The sequence below is a fragment of the Cupressus sempervirens genome, chromosome 8, assembly GCF_028749045.1.
Source record: "Cupressus sempervirens isolate cs-2001-9-10 chromosome 8, ASM2874904v1, whole genome shotgun sequence".
Lineage (NCBI taxonomy): Eukaryota > Viridiplantae > Streptophyta > Pinopsida > Cupressales > Cupressaceae > Cupressus > Cupressus sempervirens.
The window spans coordinates 369,161,772-369,179,264 of record NC_143125.1 but is presented as its reverse complement, the minus strand read 5'-3'; the positions used below and the strand labels follow the sequence as shown (position 1 = coordinate 369,179,264).

The 17,493-nt window shown below is 37.2% G+C and overlaps 1 protein-coding gene across 4 annotated transcripts in view; it reads left to right on the top strand.

The window, feature by feature from the left end:
- Window positions 1–17,493, top strand: part of LOC149542852 (uncharacterized) — a 54,005-nt gene that overhangs the window by 19,358 nt on the left and 17,154 nt on the right. For all 4 annotated transcript variants that reach the window (XM_089797747.1, XM_089797746.1, XM_089797748.1 and 1 more), the window contains exons 4-5: window positions 11,764–11,820; window positions 11,959–12,040. In XM_089797747.1, the coding sequence (XP_089653873.1) occupies window positions 11,764–11,820; window positions 11,959–12,040 (139 nt within the window). The remainder of the gene's footprint in view (window positions 1–11,763; window positions 11,821–11,958; window positions 12,041–17,493) is intronic.

Here is a 17,493-nt window from a genome sequence, read left to right as displayed (position 1 = left end):
CTTCAAAATAAAAGCAATCGACTTTGTCAATGATTGATGTAAATTTCAATGAAAGTGAAGACTAATTGTTATGATATTTGATAATCATCTTCTTGAGATAAAAGTTATTTTAAACTATAATCACATCAAGTTGGTAGTAATTTTAAGACATGGTATGTGGGTCCTCAAGGTGATATTTTTTTCAATTAATTGATAAGAAACTTTTCCATTTAGTTTGCCCGAACTGAGTTTTCACGAGTTAACAGATTTAAGTGATTTTGTAGTTTACTTAGCTTTACCCATTGGTTGTTAAGTTGACAAGTTTGAATCAAATTTAAGTTAATGATAGCAGATTTCAACAATCCATATAGATGTTGCTTGTATGTTTCTGGATTTGATTGTGTATGGTAAAAAGTCCATATATAACCAAATCTAGATACATACAAGCAACATCAAAATTAGATTTTCTGAGTTTTGTGGAGTTTCAATCACTTGATGGCACAGTCACATCTTAAACCTTATCATTGTTTCTCTTCATGCTATTACTTCTTTGGGATTGATGACAAAATTATCTTCTGCCAAGAAGTTGCAAATTCTTATCCAAAAAATAATAAATTTCAATTCAATTGTAGTATTTCTTTAGTTCTTTTGGCATTTGTTAACTATATATCAGTACTCTTGGATAACCAAGTGTAATTTATACAATTTATTTGAAAAGCCTCAATAGGATTTTTTCAAATCTATGCTTCTAGGAGACATATAGAAAAGCGAGAAACTTCATCTATGTTTGGTTACATCCCCATATATTATGTCTTTGAGACATGCACATTCCAGTACATTAGATAGGTTACATCCCTATATATTATGTCTTTGAGACAAGCACATTCCAATACATTAGATAGGTACCAAGGGTGAGAGTATTGGTCTCTTGATAAGTATGACTTGAACATTATAATCTCATTAGATACAATTTTTTATCATCGATATATGTATGCTATTCTTATGGATGGTTTATATCTATATGTAGTTTTAGATATTTGTTGTTAGAGACTTTACAAACTTCTAATATTGATTCACAAGAAAGGTTTGTACAAACATGAAAACGAAGTTAAAACTAAAGGCTGTTATTTGTCAAGAATGAGCAGGAGGAGAATTTCAAATGGAGCATGAGGAGAAATTTGAAGAATACAATGAAGAAATTAGATAAGATTAAAAGTGAGCAAGGAAGAACTAGAAAAGGAGAACAAAGAGAAATCTAAAGAAGACAAATATATAAATGAATGTTATGGTCAATTAATGTTGTATCAAACAAAAGAGATGATTGCTCCTTATATAGATTTGCAAAGACTATGTTTCTAAAAGAAACAATTGTCACCTAAAGACAAAATAAAAATCTACCTAACACCTAAAGACTAACTAGGATGACGATTATAGAAACATTATAATATTCTAATACTCTCCCTTTATGGTCATCTTCTAACTACCTTGCAAAAGACTATACACGTCTTACGGTCATAAATTCTTCAGAACATTTTGCTGTTACTAAGACCCTCCCTAGATCTGTAGAATGTCAATGATCAATAGTAGCCAAAATCCATCCAGAGAAAATAGAGAAGGGTGCCCCTCTCTTCACAATGCTCTACAACAAGAGACAAGAGCCTGCCACCGAGATGACTGTGCCACTAACCATCCTAGAATCTGCAAAATTTCTGACTAGAAATCATCCCAAAATGCCCAACCTAATGTTGGATAACATACTTGTCCCTCCCTATAATTTGATGTTGAATTACAAAATCTACGAACAATTTTTGAGGATAAAATAAAAAATACCAAATAGATAGCTATCACAAAATCCGAGACATGAGCATACAAAATATCATTTATAAGAAAAAATGGTAAAACCTTTCTAGAAACCAGAGAGCCTTTGTGAAGCAAACCCATAATTTTTGAGGGAAAAATTATAAACTAAGTTACCAAATACTCTCCAGCAACCCTCAAAGTTTGGTTCAATTCTGTATGAAGTCTGGTTCTTGTCAAATTCTCCCCAAATTCACCTATACGGCCACAGATTCACTGCAAATTTTGTTAGAGGAATCTGGGCAGAATTTGGAGCGAATTTTGTAGAATTTGCTGCCCAACGGCCGAACCCAGGGCAAATTTGGTCTCAAAAAATATTTTTAACTTTTTAAAAGTGTTTTTGTTTTGCTGGATTTGGTCTATTCAATCCTCCCAACTTTAAAAGCGACCATAGAAAAGGCCAAAAATGATAGTTTATATGTCATTTATGCATTTGTGAATGAAAATGAAAATGAAAACTTCCTTATAGAGGAAATCCAAATTGGCAATAGGTGAAATCTAAATTGACAATTATAGAGGAATTTCTTTAAAAAAACAATGATATCTTTGAATCTAGAGCCAAAAATTAGAATCTCAACTTTTGATCTAGCCTAGTTAGAATTCCTCCAACGAATACAAAATAAAAATTCAGATAACTGCACTTATCTTTTTATGATTCCTTTCATTCTCAAACTGTCCCCTTGATATAGAAATATGCCCCATGCATGTGACCAAGCAAGTGTATCGTGTTGTATGTATGGCTAAATGATGCAATTAATATCCAATTGAACTGAAACATAAATATGGTGGTGTATTTTGCTATGTTTCTTTACTATTAGCAGAGTGGTGTATGGACTTATTTGTTGTTGCATATATATACACACAAACACATATTTTTGGGAAAAACATATGTTTTTGTACGGACGAACCCAAAACAAATCCAAATAATTTTGCACGAATTTCAAACTCGAATCTCGAACTCACAAAATTGTTAAAACCCACCAAACTTTTTTAAGGAAAAATTACAAAAACCCATTAGAATATTTCTTAAAGGGAAAAAATTATGAAAACCCATTTGAGCAACCTTCATGTGTCCAAACACGAGACTTTGTGTGATAAACAACATATCCAAGGAACATGCAAGTACATGGAACAAACATGCAAGTACATGTAACCCTTAAAAATCTAAGACTTTTGCTCAAACTAGGAAATCATGTAATTAAAATCCTCAACTAGTCTTGCAATTTTCAGCAAAAATCTTAGAAGACGAACCACAAAATTATCTTAAAATACCTCCAACAATTTTATTTAAAAAAATCGAAAAACAAATTTGTTGAAAAAAATCTAGACCAGAATAGGCTTTGAGTTTTTCGCCAAATTTTATAAAATCCCATTGGCCCACTTTGATAATATGCTCTGATAATCGATGTTTTCTTAAATAGAGGAGATGAAAACTCCTTATATAGATTTACAAAGATAGTGTTATTAAAAGAAACAATTGTGAACTAAAGATGAAAATAGAAATTAACCAATAAACTAAAAGTAAAGACTAACTAAGATGAACATTAAAGAAGTATTACAATATTCTAATAATGAAGAGAGCAAAGAAGGATTATAAGAAGACAATAAGCATTAATCTAATAAAGAACATAGAAAGTATTAAAGGATATGAAGATGGGCATGTAAAGGAGTTTGTAGAATGTTATGGTAAATTGATGTTGTATTAAATTGAGGAGATGAAAGCTTCTTATATAGATTTACAAATACAATGTTTATCTTATGAACTAATTGTGAACCAAAGACAAAAATAGAAACTACCTAATAAATTGAAGACTAACTAAGATGACTATTAAAGAAACATTAGAATATTTTAATATAGAAAAACACTAGGAAGAATATGAGAGTATGGTTACTAGGAATTGAAGATAAAATAAAAAGGAAAAAACGAGAACTGAAATTGTCAAAGGCTGTAATGTGTCAACATTCATGGTGCCATGACAGATAATCAAGAGGCATATTATGGATCAACATTAGAGCAATGACTATACATAGAATTAGAGAAAGAACAATTTTTAATAGAACTATACACATTGTCAAAGCACCAAATAGAAACACGTGTAGAACCAAAGTAGCATAGTGGAAGTGCTGAATCATAAATATACAATCACATATCGAGTTTTTAATTGAATGATTAAATAATGCATGAAGCTTACTCAAGTTTATAGGTTTTTTTTTGATTGATAATAATAGCTTAATATTGATGAAACTGGAAAGTTTATATATATTGAGATTGTCACCATGTGGCCAAAAAAGGCCCCCCACCAAACAGACAGCAACCAACATTACCCAACTAGACCATGATTCAAACATTACAGTGAGCCAAAAAACTAGAGGCACAACCCACATTGGGGACTTGAACAAATGAAAAATCACTCACCCAAATCAACTATACCACCTTGTAGCCTCCTCGTAGGTGAAGTGGGGAAAAGCATCCTCACAACTCGAGCCAGCCACTGCATCCCCACTTCCCTTCTCAATAGCCCTCCTCGAGGAGCCATGGGTAACTGATGTTGAACCAACAACCACTGATCCTCACTAATTGGTACGAACGATTTGATTGGAGATCCCTTCCACCTTTGCCCATTGGCCACCACCCAAGCCACCCACACACTTTTGAAAATGTAGAACCTCTAGAAGTATTCACCCCCCCTCCTGTGCTTTTGGTAAATTTGGTTTAGCAGAAGACCAAACCACCAAAGGCTGTTATTCACCACTTCCTGCACCAATTAAATGCCACTGGCCTTGCCCCATGTGTAGACCAACACCATCTTCTGCCCTATTCACAGTGTCATCCAGGCCAACAACTCGCTTGTGTCAAACAAGCCCTAACCATCTGCAGTACTTCCTCCTTCCAAGAACCAACCATCAATGCCAATGCCAAAAAAGGGAGGAAATATCCAAGTTCAAGCATGGGCACAAATCTTTCTCCTAATATTCCGCCCCAAAGATCATAAACACGACTTTCCAGGAATCCTCCCCGTCCACCTTGATGACATTGCAGAGCCTTTTGACAGAGATTGACCCCTTGAATGTCGAAATTTGGCCAAGAGTTTGCAACAAGAAGTTGGCTTCCATTGCCACTAACAGTCCTCACCCCACCTTTCTTAGCACAGGAGCAACTATCTATAGAACTTCACTAGAATGAAAGGAGGGACCCCAATTAAAGCCACCATCAAAGAATCCAGAAAGGATCGATTATCAATGATGCACTACCATTACTCAAATTGTTGTGGAAAGTTCACACATGCCATCACCATTCCATTAGTACAAACCGCCTGCCTCTATTAAAACACTCTGCTTCATTTTGATAACCCTGCATTACTTCATGTGGCATGTGACCGTGCCCCATCAATCTCTTACTATTCAAATCTAATGCCGTGGGCTCTAAAGACCTAAAGTCTTCAAATAGCTTAAAATTGTCATTTAATGATCCTGTTGCTCCCACATTAGACAACTTGTCCGCCATGGCATTAACTTCCCTGGGCACATAGGTGACTCACAATTCTTCCACTTTATCCAACAAAGTTATGAATATGCCTCATGTATTTATTCAAATACCATGCATCCAATTCTCCTTTGATAATCTTATTAAACACGGTATTGAATCTCTTTCCAGATGCCCAACTTGATTCCCATTGAAGTTGCTTCTACTGTTGCTAAATACTTTGCTTGTTTGTTTGTACCATCTGCTACTCGCTTAGCCCTAATTGCCACTATATTATTGTCTTCATTTCTTGCCACTATGCCAACTCCCAACGGGCCAAGATTTTCGTTGGAGGCACCGTCAAAGTTGATTTTAACCCAACCTAGATTGGGAGGGCACCATTTATCCTTCCCAACCACTTCTAAGGCCCATTAATGGGCCTAAATTTCTCTAAGGGCCAATTACACTGAACCATAATGTCCCGTTGGCTGAAAGGGACCTTACTAAGATTAATCCTTGAGGTAGCATTCAAGATCAGTTCTAAGACACCCTGTTCCAATCTTACTAAAATTTGAGGTAACTCTTCTGCCCTGGCATGAAACACATGCTTGTTCCATTCTTTCTAGAGTTCTCACAATGTGATAGGAGCAATGTCCCAAATTGTTTCAAAAGTGGAGGATTGATTCAGAATGAACCAATATTCCAACCAGTCCTTAAACCTATTTAACATAGGACCCTGGCAATTCAACTTTTGCAAGATAAAATGTTATGCCTTTTGAGCAAAGTCGCACTCCAAAAAGAGGTGATCGAGAGTCTCATCCACCTTGCCACACAAAACACACTTGAATGGGCTAGCAAAACCAAGTCTCATCAACCTATCCCCTATGAGAATTCAACCACTATATGACGACAACGTAAAAGTGCCTACCTTAGGGAGGCATGCTCCATGCCAACACAAGTTTCTTTCCCATTCAATTTTCTTGTGAACATTCACCAATAGTGAATAACCGATCTTGATTGAATAATTCCCACTCTTCGAGGCACACCATTTCAAAACATCCTACTCTGTGGAACCAATGACCACCCTTTTATCCAAAATCACCTTTAGCACAATTTGATTTTTGGATTAAGATCCAATATCACTGGATCCCTCCATTTCAACACTCTACTTAGCCCAAAGGACACTTGGTCCAGGAAATCTCCCACCTTTTCCCCCCAAATCCTTTTGGTTGAGCTGATAATATTCTGAGATATTCCATCATCCTCCAGAATAGGAAGACCATCCCATGAATCACTCCAAAAATTGGCCCGCTATCCATTCCCAACTTGCCAAGTGACATGGTTCGTGATTAAACTCCACCCTGCAACTGATCAAGAAATCCAACAAGGCTAAGCCCCTTGGAGGATTGACAATAATCAAAATCCTCTCATCCTCCATGCTATCTAGATACTTTGCTCTTATCACCTTCACCAATCACTGATCAGTTTGTGTGTACATTTATCGCACCAATTTGGCTCCTAGTGTTGTCTTAAGGAGCTTCCAACCCCTCAACCTTGTACCACCCCCACCTTTAGGTTGGAAGATCCTATCCCAAGCCATAAGGGGAAATTTGTCTTGCTCTTGATATCCTTTCAATAGGAATTTATACATCCTTTGTTGAACTGCTCCAATCACCTTCCTAGGAATCCCGAAGCATGACGTTGTAAAGATTGGTATTACTGAAATGTCTGTCTTCAACATGAACAAACAACCAGCCAAAGTGAGCCACTTGCTCTTCCAACCCTCCAAACGAAAGCAGCATCCATCAACTAATTCTTTCCAATCCTCAACCCTTCCAACACCTTCAAACAACAAAGTTCCTAGCAACATGCCAATCAACCTGCCAATGCGAACACTGAAGACCCCTTCTATGGCTTATTGTGACCTAATTTTTGTTTTAAAGATCCTCTCTAACTTGTTCTAGTTCACACTTTACACTGATGCCAAACTATTAGGAATCCAACACTTTTTTCATAGTCTGTGCTTCAACCACTGAAGCCACTTTGAAGAAACATGCATTGTTTGCAAACTAAGAGTGGGTTATGGCCTCAATACCTTTCCATTGACCGTTTTCCCTATTCCTAGAAATGGATGTGCCCAATACTTCAGCCAGTAGGAAAAATAAAAATGGCGATATTGGGTCCCCTTGTTGAATGCCACAAGAGGTTTCAAAAGAGCCTTGGGGATTGCCTTTGAGAAGAGCAAACGCAGGGTAGTTTGAGATCATGCCACCTATCCACCCTTCCCCAAAACCAAATCTTTTCATAGCTTGTACTAGGAAACCTCTATCCACTCTATCATATTCTTTACATATATCCGATTTCAACATCATATTCCTTTGTTTGTTGGCCCTTGCTAAATAAACCGCCTCATGTACCACAATTATGCCATCTACAATATTCCGATTAGGTGTGAAACCACTTTGTTTAGTGGATATCAGTTTATTAAGAATGAGCGTCAATTTATTCACTGCCACCTTCAAAATGATTTTGTAAAGCACATTGCACAATGATATCAGATAGAAATCGTCAAAGGATGAAGGCTCCTTCTTTTGAATGAGGGCCACTAAAGTTTAATATGAATTCGTGTTTCTTGGATTCCTCTACCACTCCAAGAACCTCTAACTTCAACGCAATAATTCCTGGTAAAAGAATGCTTGAAAGCCATCCGACCTAGGGGCCTAGGGGCCTCGTCTCTGCCTAGGCCAAAAATAGCAGCTTTGATCCGATTGTCATCTAGAGAAACTAGGCTAGGAATGACATTCAAAATCTTCTCTTGTGCTCTACTCCGATCGATAGAATTAGTTGTTCACAGTCTCGCAAAAAGACCAACTGCCTTCTAATTAATGATCTATGTGTCTTCCCGGTCCATCCTCGAGAGAAATGGACAAAATCTTGTTAGTGCTTCTCCTAGCTTTAACAGAGTTGTGAAAAGACTTTGTGTTGCGATCCCCAACTCTAAGCCAATTCTCTTGAGATTATTGCTTCTAGTAGATCTCTTCCCTTTGCAGTATTTTACCATGTCGACTTAACTAGTCTTTTTCCATTACAAATTCTACTTCATCCATCCCTTCAGCCAAAATTTTGTTGTTCAAAGGCTCTAAGTCATTGTCCAAAGATTGTTTTTCAGCGAAATGTTGCGAAAATGGACTCTGTCCCAAACTTATGTTCTGCTTAATGAATTTCAACTTTATGAAGAATTGAAAAGCCAAATTTCCTTCCTCCTTTGGAGCGGACAACCACCATCTTGAAACCAACTCCATGAAACCTTGTTCCCATAACCACATTTGTTTGAATTTGAAAGGGCACTAGCAGGAACACCATCCTTTTGAACAATAGAAACAAGAAAATGATTAGATCTTGAGACCAAAATACTCGCTTCAAAGTGTACGGGCATCGGGTTCCAATTCGTTGCCAAGAAAATTGGTCTATTTTTTCCGATATATTGAGAAACCAACTCTCTTGTTAGTCCAGGTGAAAGATTTGCCTTTAGCTACTACCTCCCACAACCCATTTGAAGACACAAACTCTTGCAAGTCTTGTTGCACTCTGTTTAATATGCTAATCCCCCCTCTGTTGGTGATAGAGTCACATTGAAATCCCCCGCCACAATTATCACTTGTTGAACAATCCATCCAAAGCTTGAGAAAACTCTTCTTAGACTAGTTTCTTTTGATCTGTTTTAACAGATCCATACACTTCAACAAAAAACCAGAAAAATTTACAATGAAAGAACTAAATTTAACTATTCTTCAATACGTTGTTTTTTGATATTGGCCCAAGGTTGATTGTCTTCGAATTCCACAAGATTGCCAATGCTCCAAACATTCTAGCAACATCCACAAAGAAACCAGACCATTGCTGACGAATAGTAGACACTTTAATTGCATTTTCTACATCCATCTTCGTCTCTTGAACACATATCACATCAACTTTTGCTAGATCAAAACCTCGTTTGATTAGACGCCTCTTGTTAGGGGCATCATAGCCTCTGAAACTTCATGTCTGCCCAAGAGAGAATGTCTCTCTCGGATCAAAGCTTGGTCTGCCCCTTCATATTGTCAGCATCTTTTCAAACAATTGCTGAATCGAGCACCTACCTCGAGATCGTTGGCTCCCAAGGTTGGCCTTAGTCAATTTGGCCTCTGATTGCTTGGTTGAACAAAATCTACAATACCTACTTCCTTAGAAATTCCAAACAAATCCGCGCCATTTCCAATGTCCTCTTCCGAAGCCTCCACCCTACTTGATGGTGGCACTGCATGAATGGGGGACATATGAATGTCCTTATAGGGGGTTGCTTCTTAAATCGAAGCTCGGCTGGGTTCAACCTCAACACCCTTTGACAGATCCCAATAGGAAGAGTTAGTCTTCCTTCAACCGAATCTGCTATTCTTTGGAGAGGCTCTCCTTGCTTGAACTATCACAGAAGCCACTAACACCTTATATCCTAGATGAGTGGAGGGGAAATTTGGCTCATCCATAGGATCCGAAAGGGAAGCTGAGCCAAGGTCGTTACCAGTGGGCACCCTTGGCTCCCTGAAATGGCTACCCAACCCAGAGCCCACCAAATCATCAAATCATCTTATTGGAGAGACCTAGTGAGCCCCCAGAGAGATTACAACATCGAAAGGTAGGACCCCATCAACAAGAGGAGGGTGCACAACCAAAACCGTTGGATCTCCATTGTCTGGGATCTTGGCTAATTTTTCCTCTAGAACATTGGCATCCTTGCCCTTCCCCTTCTGCAACACCGTACACTCTGAGTCCACACGACCCCATTCTTTAGAAATCTTGCATTTCTCAATGATCTCATCAACCTCCAACTGTTGCCACCACATACCTTCCAGAGTTCGAATCTCAATTGCCTTTGGTAGCAAGGGGTGGGGTTTCCACAAGATGCAAGGCGTACATGCTGAAATCCTCCTTTGCAATTGCCTCATCTGACTTAATGAACTTACCCAACTTATCTTCAATTGCTTGAAAGGTCTCTTCATTACAATACTCATGCAAAAGATTGTAAAGACAAATCCAAATAGTGACTTCCTTAATCAATGATTGCTTCAGATTGAAATTTGGAATCCAATCCTTAATGAAGAAACCAAACCCATTCATCATGAAGGGTCTGTTGTATAAAATACAATCCTTTTCCTGGGCAAAGCCCATGCTTACTAGGAAAAAGCCATTAGTTAGGGTTTTGAGAGATATGTGAGAACCCCATTCTTCATCCACCCACTTCCTAACCTTTTGGAAAGCTGACCAACCTCTGCCCCACTTCATGAAAAAAGCCGTGCCCCTTAAAGTTTGAACCAAAGCTTTTCATGCCTTTACTTCAATATGGATATCCAAAACACTATCATCATTCATTGTTGGAATCTCCCTTGTGGTAGGCTGCATCTGTCCCTCCTTTGTTGGCTGCCAAACTTTCTTTCCCAATGCCTTAAAGCCACCTTTTGCACTAGACAAAATCCTCAATTCTCCCCATTGGTTGCGGCTTGGGCTTCACCATTTCTTGGACAAATTGCCATTACTCCTCAAAGCCTCTGCCTATGCACTATTTTTGAAGCACGGGGGTATCCAAGGTAAATGCTTCTCCTGTTCGCGACTAGATCTGTCAGATTCACGATCTCCAAAACCAATGTCGCCAAACCCTTGTCACATACTACCAAGTCCTCACTGACATGAACTTTAAGCTTATAGGGTTTCTATTCATGTTTTTGTAGCAAATGATGCCAAAGGGGGTGGAATGTTACACACCAAAGCTCATAATATTCTGATGTATATATGGATTAGGGAGTAGCCGACTTGTGTACAGTGAGGAGCCAAATTAGGTCTAATTTGTGCATTGTGGATTAGGTTACATGGATCAACCATTTTTTTGAATTGTAGGCTAAGGCTTTACCCGAATATTATAAGATATGTTGCTATAGAATGAATGAATCAATGAAGGATTCTAATGATAGAAGTCATGTTATTTTGACAGATCATGGAATACACATCACATGTATTGAGTGGTAAAAAAATAAAAATAGCATAGGATAGCAGGTTTGGCTGTTGTGGTTGTAGCTCACTTGGAGAGCTTCAAGAAATATTTTATGCTATAACCCTACCTCAAAGATATTGTATTTTTGAGCATATTGGCTAAATTGTAAATCTTTTTTTGTATATTGAATATTTGGATCTTAGGACATATTCTAAACTTAGGGGATAAGGACAAGCCTTAATACACGAGTTGTATGAACATAAATGTATCAGTGTTAGTATATCAATAATTTAATTTTAATTGATTGATATTATATAAGGATGAAATATGCCTATTTGAAAGGATAAGAATTACCATGACTGCAGTTTTGCTATTAGCAAATGATCTTATCAACCTATACCATTGTTGTCTTTTAATGATGTTATGTGTTTTCTTGTTGTAGTGGTCCTTGTGCCTCTTATTTACTACGGAAGCGAGCATTATACAATGACATGTCAAGGTAATTCTTTCTTATGACAGTTTTGAGTTTTCATAACGTTTATTTTTTCTTTGTCAGTGTTATACAGAACAGTAAACTCAAGAGTTTGCAAGTTTTATTTTGATAGTAATGTTGTAATATCATTGTTGCATTTTGCAGATACGTTTGCTGTGCTGGCTACATGCCGTGCAGTGGAAGATGTGGTGAAAGTCGTTGTCCTGAATTTTGCCTTTGCACAGAGGTTTGGTTTTCAGTTTGTATGAGAGTTTTGTTTGTAATATATGGTTCATGCAGCTTAAAATAAATTGATATGGTACTTTTGTGGCGCTGCAAACTATTTGGCTATATGGATCATATCTTCTACTTTTACATTTAATCTTGATTTCATACACAAATTAATATATTACAAGTGATTGTAAAGTCGTATTCATACCAATTGAATTATTATACAATCTGTAGACATAGTTGAATTACCTATTCATGATCGAGATACGGATGACAGGTGCACTAAGTAGAATTAGGAAGGACAATGATAAGCTAATAGGCATGAGGTGACTGTGGCAGCCTGGTAGATAAAGATTGTTGAAATATTACAACTAAACAAAAAAAAAATGAAAACATTTAGAAGGCTAAGAGACGTATCAAAGCCATTAATTTCATGCAGAACGCTGAAAGAATAATAACTAAAGCTGGAGAGAGTTTTTCAGTAACTCTTTGCTTTGCTTTCATGTTTTTGATCAACATGATTGCTATAGAATTGTGTGAACATCAAATTTGCAAGAAGTAGAATAGCGGTGAAGACTTTTTAAGAAATATGAGATACCAGCATCATAACACCCAAGGGATCTTTTGTAAAATCTAGGCAAGCAAGGAAAAATGAGGAATACATGAAATAATTTCTTGTAATGTGGTGTTGTAAGGGTGCAGTGGCAGAAAGATTGGATATTTGGTGTGTGTGAATGTAGAAGAATCCTTAGGTAAGAACAATCTTGATCACTCAAAACTAGATCTGTAACTTTCTATGTGCAAGCTTATCTTGTGCCTGCCTTGTGATAGTTTATCATATGTTTGCTTGATTGTGTGCTCTAGGAGGAGTTGGGTGGCTTTTGTTTTCCTATCCATGTTGTTGTTTGATTGGTCAGTTCTTGTGCATCTCTACTCGCTCAATATCTTTTGTGTCAAAAATCCATTGTTGATTCTTAACACAACCTGTTCACTATTCATATACATTACAGTGGTCAGCTGAGTTCAGAATTAGGGTGTTGATGATTTCATCAAATTGCTTCATTTGAATGGCTTGATAGATTTCTGATAGAGTGTCAGTCAGAAGAATGCTAGTTTGAATTTATCAAGGAATAGCTAGATTGTTTTCATATGACCAGCTTGCTGGCCAAGTAACCTTTCTAACTGCATATTTATTTCAGTGACTAACTTCTATTACATGTGGTAACACTATTGCCATGCACTATATAATGAGGATTGATCATATTTAAAGGGTGGAGGTTGTTTTGACTGAGTTGTTGAATTGCTGGATTCTGGTAGAGCTTAGAGCTTGATTGTAGTTGCCAAGGGTGTCTGCACATATGTTTCTATGATTAGGTAGCATAACATGATTTGGGTTTCACATATTGATGGCCCTTGTATTCTTTTCTTTTTTGCAATTTCATTTGGTTTGCATCATTGGCTCATTGTTACTAACTTATTTCACTTATTTTTTGTGTGCTTGTTCGACAGTTGGTCATTTGTTCCCTCAAGTGATGTTCCACCAGTTTTGTATTAAGAGTTTTGTAACATGCTAAAAGTTAATAGCAAAAGGTTTCTTAAGTTTGCAAACTAATCTATTTTTTTAAAGTTCACTTGTTGCTGTTTGCATAGGAAAGATCAATGACGTTAACTTTTTTGTAAAGAAATATGGTTTACTAACTGCTAGCTAGCTAACTAACTTCCCATCTTTTAATTGGAACAACAATTTTAACAAACCTAACATAAATATTTCACCTTTATGAGCAGGAAAGATTCTTTGTCATTTCAATTAAAATAGAATAAAATAAAATACATTTACTGTTTACATTCTTCCTTTCTGTACAAATCTGTAAATAACATACAACTAATCGGAATAGAGAACTCATCAAACACGCTTAAGAGATGATCTGACAGAATAGAAGTGGCAAAAGCAAGGCACCATGTCTCTGGCTAGAATCTCTGTGTGAGGGAGAAGGCATCAATGGGGCGTTTATCCACCCACCCATGGATCGATAGTGATCCCTCCTAGGCTGCTCGAGATCCAAGCAGATCCGGCCATCTGCAAGGGATGGTGGATGATCAATACAAGATCCTGGGAATCTGGTGGTAGAGTTACTTACATCATGACCAGTCATCGTCTGTAGCTCCGGCCTATTTAATGTGACCTCTGTCAAGGATGTATCTAATAGCTCTATTATGACATCCATAGGTTTCACCTTGGCCAAGGATTTCATGAGTATGGAGTCAATGTCTCACCTTCCCGATAATTTTCAAGTTTTGAGGATGTTGTTCTTGAGGTATGTGTAATTGACATTCATTACAGAAGTTCCTTAGAATGTGCATCACGAGTTTTCAAGTTTTACTCTCAGTCATGAGATTTATCTAGTTTCACTTTAACAGTTCAGTCTCAAGAGATTTTAGTTTGTAAGAAGTGGGTATGAGAATAGTAGCTATACGAGTTTGGCCCGAGTGCATTGATCCTGTTCTCACGTAGGTAAATGTTACTTACAACTTATTAAGCGGTTCTACAGTTTGCCACATGATTATTACTCTCGAATGTTTAAAATGATAGTTCATTTCCATTCTGCTTAATTCAACTTACAGTTTGTTTTTCATTCGAAAGGCTGATATTTATATATATATATATATATATATCTGTTTTTTGTTAATGATTTGCTAAGACTTAATCGTTCAAGAGGCAGCAGTTAGATCCTAGTATAATAATCTTTGTGCATTGTATGGATTGCGGTTACCAGACAGAATTATTAATGTTTGAGAATCTCTGAGATTTTGAAGATTAGGAATTGCTAAAAGTTTAGGGAAGCTGCACAAAAGTAGTTCATTTACAAGCAGACATACTCCTACACATGAATTGATGAGTTCAATTCTTATCTTCTATTAACAGAGAAGCCAAACTCTATAACTTGAATGGACGTAAAGAAGGCTAACCAATACAAGGTCGAAACAGGCATAAGTTTTTAAAACTTTCTTGCATCTCACAATCATTGCTTAAGGATTGACGACACTTGCCTGATTATTCATATGTTCGTTCAAGAGTGAAGTTGGTAAGCTCTGCTTTTTCTTACTTCCACCGAGAGCTGAAGACTCCTTCTGTCCTTGCGTCTACTCACTGTTCTATTCAAGAAAATGTTGTAATTGTTTCTAGGTTCCTTTCGATGAGAGGGTGGTGACATCTCCATAGATTCAAGGGATTTCTGACTTATCTATTCCTTCTCTTCCTCATCGCACATGGTAAGGAATCCCTAAAACCTTAGCCATACGATCATTCACGTGGCTCTATCTCTGGCCACTTCATCGAGTAGCAAAAATGCTCCCGCAAGAAGGTTTTTCAAAGTTCTAATGTTTTGATTAAAGCTAGGTTGACGTGATTATTAATATCGTCTCCATTTCGATATATATCTATGTGCAATCAATGTTCGGGTGTGTCTAAAACATAGTTCCAAGAATCACGGCAATTCATGCGATTCACGCGATTCGATTCAAGCCAAACGATTTTTTGTGAATCGGTGAATCGAATCAGCGATAAAGGGTTTATGAAATAAGTTACTCACTAAATTTCAAGGGTTTTTTAAATTTTCCGATTCATGGCCGATTCGATTCCGATTCATGGCCGATTCACGATTTGATTCGGCCTTGCCGATTCCGATCCGATTCCGATTCTTGTTACTTTGGTCTAAAATGAGGAAGAATGATGAGTGGTAAAGTTGTGACCCGTGTTAGAATTGGAACTTAGTCTTATTAAAATTAAAGTGACCAAGGAAGAAGACTAAGTAACTTAGGAGTGGTAATATGTTTTCTTCTAGTCTCCACCTCATTTATGACTTGTCTAATATAATAAAAAATAAATCTAAGTAAGAGTATTCTCTTGACGGAAGATTGTCAAAGATTAAAATAGGGTAGGCAACACTTGGGTTTTAGTGTTCTCAAATTGATTGAAATTTATTGAATTATAAGAAGTCCTTGATTGGATAAATTGAAATGGTGACTTTCGCAAGTTAAGTTTACTTGGCCATCTTGGTGAAACTGTCAGGTCCTCCCATTTCCCAAGATTGAACTTGATCATCCCACATCCCCTTTTCCTGGTGATACCTCCCCCCCCCTTCGGGTCTATGCCACGTTCTTCCTACATCTAGTCCAGTTAGGTGGTTAGACCTTGATATCAAGTTATTTAAAATTATAAGATAAACACAACATCGTCATTATAACTATGAACACCTTTGCAAGTAATCAGCAATTCTTAGTTATAATCGCTTTACAAATTATAAGTCTTGAGTTAAAGATACCTTACCTTTCGTAATCAGAATTCCATCTAGGGTTTGGTCTGCAAAACCATGGTTAGTCTACATAAACTGCCTAGGGCACAAATTATCACAATACCACTGTATGCAAAACCATTTAGGGCAACAATACCATTGTAACCAAAACCATTTTGGGCAACTATTGTTGGAAATATAAAGTAGGCTAGGTTACTGAGAGGGGAGGGGTGAATTAGGAACCAATAATACTTTAACTTATTTCACCAATTAATCCTTCATATATTATTTTGATCTAATTGTATGCATGAAACAATGAAAGCAATAAAACATTCATAACACTTTGACACAAGATATGGTGACCCAGAAACCTTCCAATTAGAAAGTAAAACTAGAGTGGGGATGATACCCACAAGCTTTAGTACTGCAGTATAAAGTTAACCTGTTAAGGCTTACAATTGACCACTTCTAGTGATCCGCCTTGTTAGGAGCAATAAGGACTGTGAGGTCCACCTTGTTAAAGGGTTTACAAACATACAATAAAGTATGCACTTTGTTAGGAGATTTAGCAAAAGAGTGTTAAGTCCACCCGGTTAAAGGATTTGACTGATGCACCTGTTAGGATGAATCAGTGGTTGATCTTTGATCTGCAACTTTGATTTGCTGCATGGGATTCCTTGTATTGCAATGATCACCTGGCTGTGATAGACAAATCTCTGCTGCCCCTTATACTGCTTGTAGCCTTCTTTAATTCGCACTCATACACTTCATATTCCTTCTCAATTACATACTTGGATATGAGAGTTACATATATATCAATCCAAATAACTACTTACTGGAGTCGGCTACAATACCAATTTCATCATAATTCACAAAGTCGACCCAATTGCTGTAACTCGGGTTCTGAAGACAAACTCGGTGATGTTTCGATAGTCAGCAAACACTATCAACGCTTGGCAAACTCTGGCACTCGGTTGAAGTTGAAGCTCGGTCCATACTGATCACTTTCGAGTAGCTCGAACTCGGTCAGCACTGTGTGACTTGGTGATCACTGAGAAACTCAGTAGCAACTGAATCACTCGGTTGACACTGCATAACTCAGTCAACACTAGATGCACTTTGTCAGCACCGCGAGCTTGGTAGACATTGTAGAGCTCGGTGAATGCTAGAGTCTTCA